The 13,209-nt window shown below is 37.8% G+C and overlaps 1 protein-coding gene across 1 annotated transcript in view; it reads right to left on the bottom strand.

Moving 5' to 3' along the window:
- The window catches only part of CCDC148 (coiled-coil domain containing 148), a 52,932-nt gene extending 39,944 nt beyond the window's left edge, over positions 1-12,988 (bottom strand). Inside the window, exons 1-7 of the mRNA XM_010197268.2 lie at positions 12,955-12,988; positions 12,166-12,287; positions 6,967-7,070; positions 6,256-6,338; positions 5,927-6,090; positions 5,574-5,669; positions 5,300-5,481 (exon numbers count right to left, since the gene is read on the bottom strand). Coding sequence (XP_010195570.2) covers positions 5,300-5,481; positions 5,574-5,669; positions 5,927-6,090; positions 6,256-6,338; positions 6,967-7,070; positions 12,166-12,287; positions 12,955-12,988 — 785 coding nt within the window. The remainder of the gene's footprint in view (positions 1-5,299; positions 5,482-5,573; positions 5,670-5,926; positions 6,091-6,255; positions 6,339-6,966; positions 7,071-12,165; positions 12,288-12,954) is intronic.
- Between the last annotated feature and the right edge of the window lie 221 nt (positions 12,989-13,209).

Here is a 13,209-nt window from a genome sequence, read left to right as displayed (position 1 = left end):
TGGCAGTCAGCACTCCCAGAGCGAGCAGGGTATCACTAAGCTTTCCCTCATCTTGCAGACCATTCAATTCTCCATTTACACAAGACTTCAAACACTTGCTGTGTGGGTATGTATTACACTGCAGCAGCACAAGCTCATACAGGAAAACACTCCATCACTTGTGCAGACAGAGTTAAGACTAGCAATACTATAGTAATAATCCTGTCTTGGAAACTCAGTAGGCTAAAATTAATAAAGCTGTGGAAGCAGATAGCTTTCCCTCTACAAGCTTACAGGAGATAGATATGTATTACTCATATTTTCCACTTATTTTCCTCCCTCTTCTCATAAACTGTGCAAAATATCTGACAAATTATTTCTAGGAACCAGCTGTTTGCTATTAAACTCAGCCATCATGAAAAGAAATAGAGGTGGCTTCAAACCTGGGAGAGAAAATATCTAGCTCCTGTAAAAAGTTTATTTGCAACAACTGACAATTACCAAGCAAACATTAGAGGCAACATAAAAAGTGAAATTACATTAGCAAAAGCAGAACAGCAATGAAAATGTTTCTTTATAGGTGATTGCTTAAATTTCCCACAACAGACAATGAATATAGATGTCTGAGCTGAGGTTTTTTGTACGCTAAATTTAAAGGGGAAATAGTGACCCAGAAAGTGAAATGGGGCTAAGTAATCCTTCAAAGAGTGAATGGCTGCAGTAATATCTTATAACCTTCAAGGCCTTGAACAATAGACACAGTTCTCCAAAGACGAGAGTCCCTGAGCTATGACCCAGAGGTGGTATTGGGAAAATGTGCTATTCCTACAACATTTACTGCAAGAAAAATCCTCAGAAATGAAACTTTTAAACTCCTCCCTTTTCTCTAGAGAGAGCTTTTTAATGAAATCAGTTCATTTGGTAATTTTAGAATCTCCGTGTGATTATTTGATATTCTGAGGTGTAGGCTTTCCCAAGAATAACTTTTAAGAACAAATTAATTATCCTTTGCTGTGATCTAAATCTCAATGCAATGGCTCCCACTGATGCTAAGTGCAAAAATATATTTTTTCTTAAAAGTAACACCTGGCATTCTTCTCTTTCTAGCCCTAAACATTCTGTTTATCAGAACAATAAAACCCTGACAGTCTTTATTCAGAGGGAGTACCTGCTATCCTAAGAGGTTATTAACTAGTTTATGGTTTGGATTTTGAACCACCTCTAGTAATTTCTGAAATAAATCAGTAATCCTCTTCTGTGTGTCCTGATACACCTCGATATGGTGCCATTTGAAGTCTTTAGTGAGAGTAAGGAGACAGGTGAGAACTGAGATTCTCTTTCGTAACAATCTAACTCAGATTTCTGACCATATAGCTTTGTAAACAAGCACAGGTCTGTCTACAAGAAGAATAAGGCAGAGAACATCTTGTTTGGGAAACATTACACCATGAACTTGTGAGCAAGGAAAAACTCAAGATTCTGTGGTCCAAAAGGCAGCCTGGATATCTCCTCTGCCTCCAGCACACAAGGGCAGATGCATCAGTTGCTAAATCATTTTCCATCTCCTATATATTTCACATATTTTTCAAGGTTCTCTCCAGCTTGTATATTGCTGTAATGGCCAGCAAATGATGAATCCCTACACTACTTGGGGGAAAAAATGGATAAATTAAGGCTTGTGGAAGATACTCTGGGGAGCAATCAGCTATAGCTAGAGCTACAAGTAGTTTATTGTAACTAGGGACAAACTGACTGCCAATGCCTTGGTTCGTCAGCTGTGCCAGAATTTGTCAGCTGTGCTGAGATTTTGTCAGCTGTTCATAGACAAGTAGCCAAAAACCTCAAAAAAGCAGCATGCTCCATCCCAGTGTATTCGCTACCAGTAAATGCATGGGCAGTTTAAAAATATCCTGCCTGATTGAATTCAAGATGTCACCTCACTTAAACTTTTGCAAAATTCCAGAAAGGAAGGACCTCATTGAAGATGAGTTTGAGAAGTGCCAACACATTTTACATTAATATTTAAGCTAATCAGCTAATCAGGCTTTCAAATGTAGTGCTTGTTTTTCTGGGATGTGTCATTCTACTAGGAAACAGTACAATCCTTATTTTGGTTCAGAACTGAAAAACACCAATTGTCCTGAGGCAGTTGCTTCCTTTGAAACAGATTCACCCAGCATTAATCCATAGCTGTACACATTCCAAATAATATAAACAACTCAGAAGGGAAGATACCCTCTCCATGCAATAATCCCCATATATCCTTTGCAACAGCCACGTACATAATCGATGCACTGCTGTCTTGTTGAATCTGCAGGCACACAGACTACAACAATACCACCAAGTGAGATGTTAAACTCCCTGACTATTAATTATGTCAACACTGATTGTTGTACCAGTAATATCCTGGTAAAAGGCCTGAAAGAGGAACTCAATTTACTTACTTAGTCAGAATAGCCCATTCATTTGAAAGGCTGCTGCAGAAGATACAGTGCTGAATATGCAATACTCCATTCATCCTTCAGTTGTTTAAATAACTCAGAGATCCTTGGAAAATGTGGCATAAATACAACAGTGCTTAGAGAATCATCAGCTGTAACAGCTACATTGGTTCAAAGTCCACAACTTGTGGGGTAACTCAGCACTGGGGTATTTCCCAAACACAGAAATTTGTGGTTTAGCACCAGTGAAAGAAGTGAGTTCAGATTACAGAACATTATAATCCTATATCATGCTGGGAGGAAAAAAAAAAAGAGTTTTCCATTTTTAAAAGCAATAAACACTTTAATGTGCATTCTAGTAGGACACAGAAGCACACAAAAGTATAGCAGACAGAATATTATCTTATTCCAATTATTCTTCTTTGGAAATTCTATGCACATTTTCCAAATTTTCTGTTCCACGCAGTCTGAGCATATAAACACCAAAAGACTAGTATTAACTGAAGGTTTCTTCACTGCACTTTCAAGCATATGGTGAGAGGAGAATAACGACAGAAGTAATCTGCAGATGAAGTGATTAAGTTATGGTATCATGTTGTTCTGAAATAGCAAAAATGAGGGGAAAAAAGTACTATAGGGGAATGTTTGATGTCTTCAGGCATAGTGCAATGGCAGTAACTGTGAAGTCTTCATTAAGGCTATAATAATCATTAGAGTACAGTGGACATAAACCAAGGTCAAAAATCCGTCACTCGGTTTTTGACAGCATTACCTGTGTGATCAAAGTTAGCCTGATGAATTAGAGTACTTAGATCACAAGGCTATATCTCTGCAAATTCATAAAATACTCTAATGTAAATTAGCCAATATAAATATAAGTGATAGAGTGTTGTGCCTTTCTAAAAATCCAGATCTTGGAACTATGCTATTCCACAAGACCGGAGTCTTGCCTTTTTTACTGAAAACACATTTTTAACACTGTTGTCGGATAAAACCGTAGAAACATAAGTGAGCAATATATTAAAGATTTTGAGACCAGAAGGCAAACGTAAAAAGATCAAGATCTAGCTTTAAATAACACGCCTAAGATAATTGCTGATGGTTCATCTATGATTTCCTACGTTCCCAGCTAAGCATTCTGCCATACGCTGATCCAAATTGGGTGAGTTGTCCTACGCGTCCTACCCTGACATCCTGCCAGCACACTGCTGACACTGCCACCAGCACTGCTGCCAGCTACATCCAGTACTTTTTTCCCTATCTAGGTATCATAACTTAATTCCTTCCAAATATTACTGTGTTTGTTTTTATGCCTGCAATCAAACTGCTTTGCCTTTCAAAAACGGTATTTTTCTCTTTCAATCTTGATGTCTTTTAACCGCCTGGACATGTTCCTATGCAATCTGATCTAGGTTGACCGGCTTTAGCATGGGGGTTGGACTAGATGATCTCTAAAGGTCCCTTCCAACCCCTATGATTCTGTGATTCTATGATCTGGGCAAAATTACATAGTTCAAGACCTAAATTCAAACCTGGCATATGATCAACTAAAATATCATGGTAAATTTTTCCACCATTTTGATAGGTTCTGTTGCCTACATTGATGTTTGTCTGTTATTCAGTAGCACACGTACTCTGTGGATCAAGAGACTTAAATTTCACCTTTTCACCAAAATTGTGTTTGATCATAAATTTGAACACAATTTTAATTTAAAACCACTAGAAAGACTTTGTACATATTTATCAATTCAGTACTTGTCATGAATTTTCTCAGAGAGATGCTTAACAAATGCTGGAAATACACGAAAGATAGAACAATTTTTAATATGTTTTAATAGTTTATTACAGTAATAATATCCAGCTTTCAGGCAACAGAAGAGCCGGTATATCTGTATATACATCTGTACAATTCAAACAAAAGTTGATTATGACATCACTTTCTATGAGATCCATCATCTTAAACCTGTTTTGGCATTCCCAAACTAATTCAGCAGCAGGGGCAGAAGGTTTAAGTGCTGCATCGCAGGTATATACAGAAAAAAGGGGAGATTTAGAAGCAGCATGTGATTGCTTCACCAAAGACACTGAAGACCTGTCCTGTTCTACCCAGTTTCTCCTGTCAGGGTTTCAAACAATTGCATTGACTTTCCTGTTCTTAGTTTTAAAACTCGATGATATACTAAGCCAGAGGAATATCATTTGATGGCAAAAATAAGTCAAGACTGGTCCAATATTTGCAACTAGATATCTCCTGGACTCCAGTTAGTCTCATCAAAAACGCTAAGCTTTACCCTATTAATATATAGCTACATTACATTTTAAGTCATTATGAATATTTATTCCTTTCTACAAACTTTTCATTCACAGGAAAATCTTCCTTTTGCTTATCCTGAATCTGAGGTACACACATTTTTTACATTTCTTTGTAATGGGAATTATTGCAGTGATCCAAAATTTGTGAAAAGAATGGACCTATTTATCTCCCTTATAGCCAAAACATTCGAGATCTCCCTCAGAAAGACTGTACTTTTCTGGCATAAGTTTTATAGTGTAATTACCATGCAGAAATAACAATTTCTATTCCTACAAATGCATGTGAAGGGGATATTTGATGTACACCAGACTGTTGGTTCTTTAATCCACCAGACATTTCACATATTTCATATGAGAGCTTTTGAAAGCACTGCCTCAATTCTCTGAGCTGTGCAAACAGCTACCAACTATTTAACTGCAGAGAGCTGGGCAGTGCCTCAACCATTCTTGGTTCTGCATGAAACAAAACCAGCTCTGATGGTAAAGGCAATTGCAGGAAGTACAAAATATGTTCTAGTTATTTATTTTATATCCAACACAAGAAATCCAGAAACAGACATCATTACCTATATAAAACTTTTAATTGCTGATCAATCTCTTGAAGTTTAGACCAGTATCCGTTTGCAAGCTTTTGGTATTCGTTGATAAGTAAGGTCTTCAAATCAGGGTAGGGGCATTCCAAAGACAGAAGCATTGAAGGAACTTCAAGGAAAAGTCCATTTTTTTCTTCAAAAGAATGTGCTAAAGCCTGCCATGAAAAAATTCTACTCAGCAAACTACTCTGCATTATTCTTCATCTCGCAAAAAAATGATAATTAAAATTTATATGGAAAATCTTACTTTTGTTTTACAGTCTTCAAGCTCTCTTTCCAAATCCAGACTGTCAAGGATAAGGGATTCCAAAATCACCTGCTGTTGCTCCTTCACAGATTTGATCTATTTCATTACATATGTTACTGTTACTTCTTTATGTTGTTAGAATATCAGATAATATTAAATAATCTTATTGCAATATTTATTAAGAAACGAAGAGGCTGATTTCCAGTTCTACACTGCCACACTTTTACAGATTTGTGCGGATCAGATTTACACTACAGCAATTACACAAGTATTACATCAGTATTGTATTAAAATAAATTAAATTCCTAAAAATACAGTGATAACCAAGAGTAAAAATAAAGTCAAACACCAACCTGCTGTAATATTTCAACCAAATTGATCTTAGATTTCAGACAAGACTCTTCTGAGAGGTAACACTGCATTTCAGAGAGCCTGAATTTCAAATTCTCTTTCAGTTGCACGACAGGAGCTAAAGCATTTGTGTGGTACGTATCCCGCTCCTTTGATAATTTACGCTCTAGATCCAAATGAAACATAAATCTTTCTCAAAACCATGAAATATCACAAGGCACTGTGATTTTAAATCTAAACCTGACAAGACAGGGATTTAAAAACCTCAAACAAATAATGAGGATCTTTTTGGCAATAATAAATAATCAAGAAAGTAATAAAAAATTCTTACCTAAGTCCCTCATATCCGGCAAAAAATTATGCTTATGTTTTTTTTCATCAAGAAAAGTCTTTATTTCTGCTTCTGCTTTTTGCCTAGAAGGTATGAATATAAGTTTTACAGAAGCTTTAATTTCTTATTCATTATATTTTCAAGAATGATAAGACTTAAACACTCTAATAATTAAGTAAAAAGGATGATTCTTTGCACAGGAAGGTTTGAAGTGCAGGACTTGGACATGAAGGTGGTATGGAAGCCACCTTCCTCTGAGCTAAAAATGCTCTCATTGATGTCCTGTATATACAACATGAGCTAATAGATAAGAACAATATTAGTGTTCCCTGTCATAAGCATGAACTCAATATGCACATCCGGAGACAGACTCTGGAAGAACGGAAGAGTAGCTGAAAACCTGTGGCACTCCACAGATACATGCTCTTCAGATGTTGACAAGTCACTAAATAGCTATGAGACCATTACAGAGAGGTATATGCAGAACAAAATCCACTCTATTCTCCCTTCCCTTGATATACTCTCTTCATGCCCATAGACTGCTTTCAATGCCGATCACAAGCTCTCATGCCCTGCACTAAGAAATATCTGTTTTTCAGGTTCTGTAATGTTTTCCTCTGAATATCCCTTGAATGGAGTATGCCACACATGAACCTCTGTCTACCGAAGTATTTATTTAATAGTGACTAATTAAAATTCCCCAGTTCTTACCTGTTCTCAATCAGTCTTTTATGCTCCTGCCACCACACTCGCTGATGCTGTTTCAGCAGCATTTGCTCTTTGTTAATTTTGGAAACTTGCTCTATTTTTTTAATCTGTGGGAAAAACATGAAAGCCTGTGAGTTTTTTGGATTTGTTCAATAGCTTCATCAAACACCTTCAATTAAAAACTTTTACTGCAGAATGGTAAACCTAAAAGTTTTTTTCAGATCTGTGTTTTTCCAAACAACAGGTTCAAATGTAACCAATTTTCATTAAAAAGATATCATTCCCTTTCAAATGACAACTGAGAGGAGAAAACAAAAAAACACCATGCAGTTCATTTTCTTCTTTCCCTTTCCTTTCCCACCTCTGCTTCCCAGAGGTGAAGAGGGGAAGATGAGCAGGAGAAAGAAAAATATACTTCCTTCCAAGTGGGAAGATGAAAGAGTGAAAAGCGTGTCTTCCAAAAAGAAAATTCAAAAATTGATTAGTAAAAAGGAGCACTTTTTCAAAATCTGTTTGATCAAAGGGGCTCTGAAACTGTCTGAGCTTCACAAAAAAAAAGCATTGCTTCCAACTTCCAACAAAACAGAAATACGTGCTTTTGGAATAGATGCAGTTACTACTTAAACTAGAGGAAAAGCAATCAGAGAAAGGGCAATGAACTGATAGCCAGACAATGCTGGCCAACCAGCAAGAAAGGGAAAAGAATCAGAAGTCATCTGCAGCTGCCAGAAGCCACTAAGATAAGTCAGTCTTCTCTCATTCTCTAGCCATCATGACTGTCATGTGCTCCCAGTGGATACCCAGGACAATGTAGGACTTCAGAAGTGGCTCCTTTCCTGCTGTCTCTTTTTGCTGCCTTGTCACTGCCTTCCTCTGTAATATCATACCTCATTCCTGCCCCAGCCAGCTGCTTCTGGTTGCAAACCCATCTCCCACTGCCACTGATACAATTCCATTCTCATACAATTCACACACAACTCTTTTCTTTCTTTCCCCTCCAGACCTTCCTTCATGCAGATACATCATTCTGCTGCAAAATGGTAGACATGAAAAAAGGACACAAAAATGTTTGAGAACTCTTTTCATATTTCATAGCAAGGAAATGAAGAGAAATCTCACTCCACATCTCATTCAGGGAAGAAATTATGTTCTGAGTAAAAAATGTCAGTTTTACACCTCGCTCGGGTGAAGTAGCCTGTCCTGTTTAAAATGCTAGTCATCCTTCCTGCGTGCTGAAAGCAGGACTGTGTCACACATTACCCACTCTGTGTTCACACCCACGAGAGCAGGGAGGACAATCCCCCTGAAGGTGTGCTCTCCGTTCCCTCCACCCACCAGGCAGGTATGTGACACCAGCAGACTTCTCAAAGAAGGAAGTTGAAGAACTTTTCTTTGCAGCACTCAGGCACAGGTGAGCAAGAATACCATGACTTCGCAAATCATAGCCCCTCATTTACCCAACACCAGCTAAAGTCCTACTTTAAAACAAAATGCCTACAGTTTTGAAACTAGAAATATTTATGTCTCTCAAATGAATCTGAGTTTAATATATCTGGTTGAATATACCTGGTTTCTAGATAGTCACATAAGGAAGAAACACAACTAGAAGATGGTTAATCCATTGTGCTTTTGCAACAATCCTGCTTTAGGGGTATTATTTCTATAAGCAGTTGCAACAGGTGCTAAGGAGAGATGATGTAACTGTGAAGGAGAAACAAGATGTTACAAGGAAGCTGCATATGTGACTGTAGCAGAAGAGGTTTAAAACACCTGGTTTATTCTTTGAATCAGCATGTAACAATGCTTTTGAATCAAAGACTGCACCTCCTTATTTTTATTGCTTACATGTCTTCATATTTTCTGTTACTTATAGCTTCCTCTTGATTACCATTAGGTGCTTAAAACCAGACTTCAGTAAACAGAATACCCTATATACAGTGATGTGAAAATACATATCTTCAAATCAATTTCAAACTGAAGTGAAACAGAAGCTGAAGTAGAACTGTACATAAAGTTTAATACACTCTTCAAATTTTTGTACAGCAGCTGCAATGACATGTCTAACTGCTGCAATATTAACTTCTTCCTGTATTTGCTGTAGTTTCTTAATGAATTTAAAGGATTTTTATCATAATTCAGTATTTCTTAGGCAAATTTCCCTTTGAACTTTGCAATCCCATCTGAATGAAGACTCTAGCACACTTGAAATATCATTCAAAGACGTCATCTGATCAGATCCCTCAGTCATCTACAAAGGAAAAATCTAGTGACTGTATTTTGCATACTTTCTAAACTCTTCAGCCCAGTCTTTCATTCCAAATTCACAAAATTGTGACTGTTCAGAGGAATGAGCAAGGACTGGAGACACAATAAATTACATATAAAACTGGGTTATCCTTATGCATGATTTGCAGTTTTCTGAAAAAGCGTTAAAAATGATGGCTGGAGTGGTCTGTTTCAAATGGATAATTTTTCCCTCTTCTATTTATTTCCTCAGCCTAAAGAAACTATTTCTGATGAATGTGTGTCAGCATCAATTTATTCAGAAATTACCTCTTACTAGGAATTTGATGCTTTAAAAATATTCAGTGAAACAGTTGTATACTAAAAGCAGTTCCACTCTCACAGGGAGTTATCACTCCACGGTGTTTCTGGATCACTCTTTTACACTATTGCCATACAAGTGAAAGTAAAACAGCCAGAAACAAATGCTCCAGAGACTGCAGACTTCTTAGACGAAAAGCCTCTTTGAGTGTGGCCAGCAGGTCAGATTATCCACCCCCTCTGCTCTGGGTGAGGCCACTTCTGGAGTACTGTGTCCAGTTCTGGAGTCTCCAGCACAAGAGAAACAGAGAACTGCTGGAGAGAGGCCAGTACAGGGCTACCAAGATGCTGAGGGGACTGGAGCATGTGTGTGAGAAGGAAAGGCTGCAGTACCTGGGGCTGCTCAGCCTGGAGAAGAGAATGCTGAGGGGGGATCTCATCAATGCTGAGAAATCTCTAAAGGGTGGGTGTCAAGAGAACGGGACCAGTGTTTGTTCTGTGGTGGCCAGTGACAGGACAAGGGGTAACAGACAAAAATTGGAGCACAGGAAGTTCCACTGCAACAAGAAGAAAAACTCGTTTGGTGCTAAGGTGAGGGAGCCCTGCCCAAGGCTGTCCAGAGAGGGTGTGGAGGCGCCTTCTTGGGAGGTTTCCAAACCCTCCTGGACACGTTCCTGTGCCCCCTGAGCAAGGGGAACCTGCTTTAGCAGGGGCTGGAGGAGCTCTGCAAGGCCCTTCCAATCCCCACCATTCAGGGATTCTGTGGCAACTGTATTTCTAGCAGTCAAAAGCATATTTTTAAAAAGGAAAGTTCTTTAAAAATACAAATCTAAAGAATATTCATGGACATCCACAGCTAAAACCCAAACCTGTTTATTCCTATCCACCTTCATCACCCAATCCTGCAACAACTAGTTGCAATATATAAGTATAATCCAGTGTAAAAGAATATCTGTCCCATTAAAAATAAGAAGTGCAACACTTATCACAGCATAATGATAAGGTAAATGGAAATAAGACTGAGCTCATAAACAGAAATTCTTTGAAACCCTTCAAGAGAAACATGCTGAGATTACAATATGTTATTTTCTGCCCACTGCAAAATCACAAACAAACTATTTAGTGTACAGCTGGATGAGAGCTGAGATGAGCTGCAATCTTCTCATACATTTGGGTTTACTGCTTAAGAAGACTACTCACAAAAATACTCCATGTTTTCCCTGTTGCGTTGAAGGCAACGTTGGAAGTCATCAAAGCCATAGTCTCAGAATGACACACAATTTTTCAATATTCCTCATCTCTCCAGTTCTGGATGTAAGTGAGACCAAGAAACCCGGGGATGCATATCCATAGAGGACATGCTAGCAAGCAAGACACAAAGCCAGGCAAGTACATCACCTTTTAAAAGCTATTTTAGTTTAACTGGACTGGTTCTACCCCATGAGGTCTGGCTGTTCATGCAGCAACTATACGATTTCCCCATGACTGTAGGTCTCAGAACTCACACTATCTAGTCTGATTGCTATTTGCACGGTGTTACATAGCAGCTCATTAATCTTTCTGGCACCTGCAATGCGACCAAGTATCTGTAGCCAGCTCAAGTCCACGGGTTCTGAAATCATCTCAGCTCCAGAAGTGTGCCAAAGGCACCTGAACAGCTCCACGCTGAGGTCCAACAGAGTTTAGTAGTCATCTCACATCAAAGCTAAACCGCTTCTCAAACAGGTGTAGCTCTGGAGACAGAAACGCTGAGTTTGTGCAGCACTGAATCTATGCTGATAAACCAGGTTAAATCCAAATTTGCTGGCTACATCAACAGCCAAGGTAAACTGCACTCCAGATAAACAAGGCACCCGAGAGTTGACATGACAAAGCAAAATCTAGTACTTTGGTTTTTTTCCAGTTTGACAGCGCTGACTTTGCTGCTGCTTCATTTCTGCTAGTGATCTTGCTTTGTCCACTCATTATAAATCATTGTTCTTAGTAAAAGTAGAGGTGAGTTTTCATCAGACTTTACCAGTATTAAATAGACTACCTTGGTCTTTAGCATTTAGACCATACTGCAGTTACTGAAAGCTTTCTAACTGTCTGGCTCTACACTTACATTTTATAGCTATAAAACCCTTTTTATTCTATTTTCAAGATCTACCTCAGGTTGACTTTTGTAAATCCTCACTTCATATTTTTTAGGTGTTTTTGGTGTTGTCAGTGTTGTTCTTTATTGGGCGTTTTGATGGTGGGGTCTTTCGTTGTTTGGGTTTCGTTGTGGGGTGGTTTTTTACCTCTTTCTTTATCAGCTTCCCCTTTCCATTTATTTCCAGAAATTCTTCACTATCTCCAGTATTTTGAGCAGTTTATACAATGAGTGTATGTGATCTTCCTCAAAGCACTCAAATACAAACTTTTTTACTATCTTTTTAGGAAGCAGAATCCTCACATATTTTCCATCTCCAATTAAAAGAAATTACACACTTTGGCATAAAAGTGTCCAAATCACAACAACACTAACTGTGATAAACTCTCATCTTTTGTCTCCTTTTACTGAACACTGTTATAGCAATTTGTTGTCTCCATTCTTAGATTCCTTGAGATGGTGAAAGGAAATATGGTAATTGAATTTTAAAATAGTTCACATGACAAATAATACCTAAATCATACCTTTAACTGAATTTTTGCAGATGCCATTTTTTCTACTGCAGCAAGTTCATACAGATGTTTGTAGTCAACAGGTTTATATTTCTGGCTGCGAAGACCATTTCTCATAGGAATCACCAGATTTTCTAGTTATCACATAAAATACATACAGTCATTTCAAAATCTGGAGAAACATTTTAAGCATGAGTAATAAAATGAAAGCATTATAGACAGAAACTAAAAACTACATTTTAAACATTAAAAGTTTCCATAACAAAGAGATTGTTAGTTAGTAAGAATTTATAACAAAGATAACCTAAATAATGTAAATTATATAAGGAACATTAACCATGTCTGTTTACAAAGAGTATATTTTAAAAGCTTTTTTATATGTGAACTTAAAGAAGAATTCATTCTAAACTGGGTGAAACAATGCACTCTCTCAAACAAGGGAAAGGCACTGAACTGCAAAGAAAACATCATACTTGGTTTCTGCTGCACACAGCACGGCTTATAATGTCCACATTCTGCAGTCCTGTCATCAGTATTTGAAAGAATATGACAGTATCAAAAGACTGTTGTCCAAAAAAAAAAACCACCAGAGGACCTAGTTTTGCTGAAAAAGCATTCAAGTCAATAAAGATTCAACCAAGATGGTCTTTCAGAACTCAGGCATGTAACTTAAAATGATCCTTTTAAGAAGTTTCATTGAAGGATTGTGTATTCCATGAACAACAGTTACCTCAAGCTTACCATGGAGTCCTCTGTTGAACTTACATTCATGTTCCTAAAATCCACTATTATTTCTCTTACCCCTCACCAGTTTCCTAAGAATGACAACATCCATCTTTAATCCAGAGCATATTATGTATACACTTGAAACTGGGTGAGCTAAGAACTGAGAAAACCAGCAGCCACATCAGAACGAATCTAGAAAACCAAGGCTGCAAATCCTGTCTGAACAAGATTTGTGGACAGAAAAATACATGCACACTCAAAGTAACCTCAGATACATCACTGCCCAATACTAACTGACAGATTTTCCAGACTTACTGGCCTGCACCAGAT

This window comes from Colius striatus, chromosome 11 (genome assembly GCF_028858725.1).
Source record: "Colius striatus isolate bColStr4 chromosome 11, bColStr4.1.hap1, whole genome shotgun sequence".
NCBI classification, from domain to species: Eukaryota; Metazoa; Chordata; class Aves; order Coliiformes; family Coliidae; genus Colius; species Colius striatus.
The sequence above is the reverse complement of the archived record's forward strand: the minus strand, read 5'-3'. Positions and strand labels throughout refer to the sequence as shown.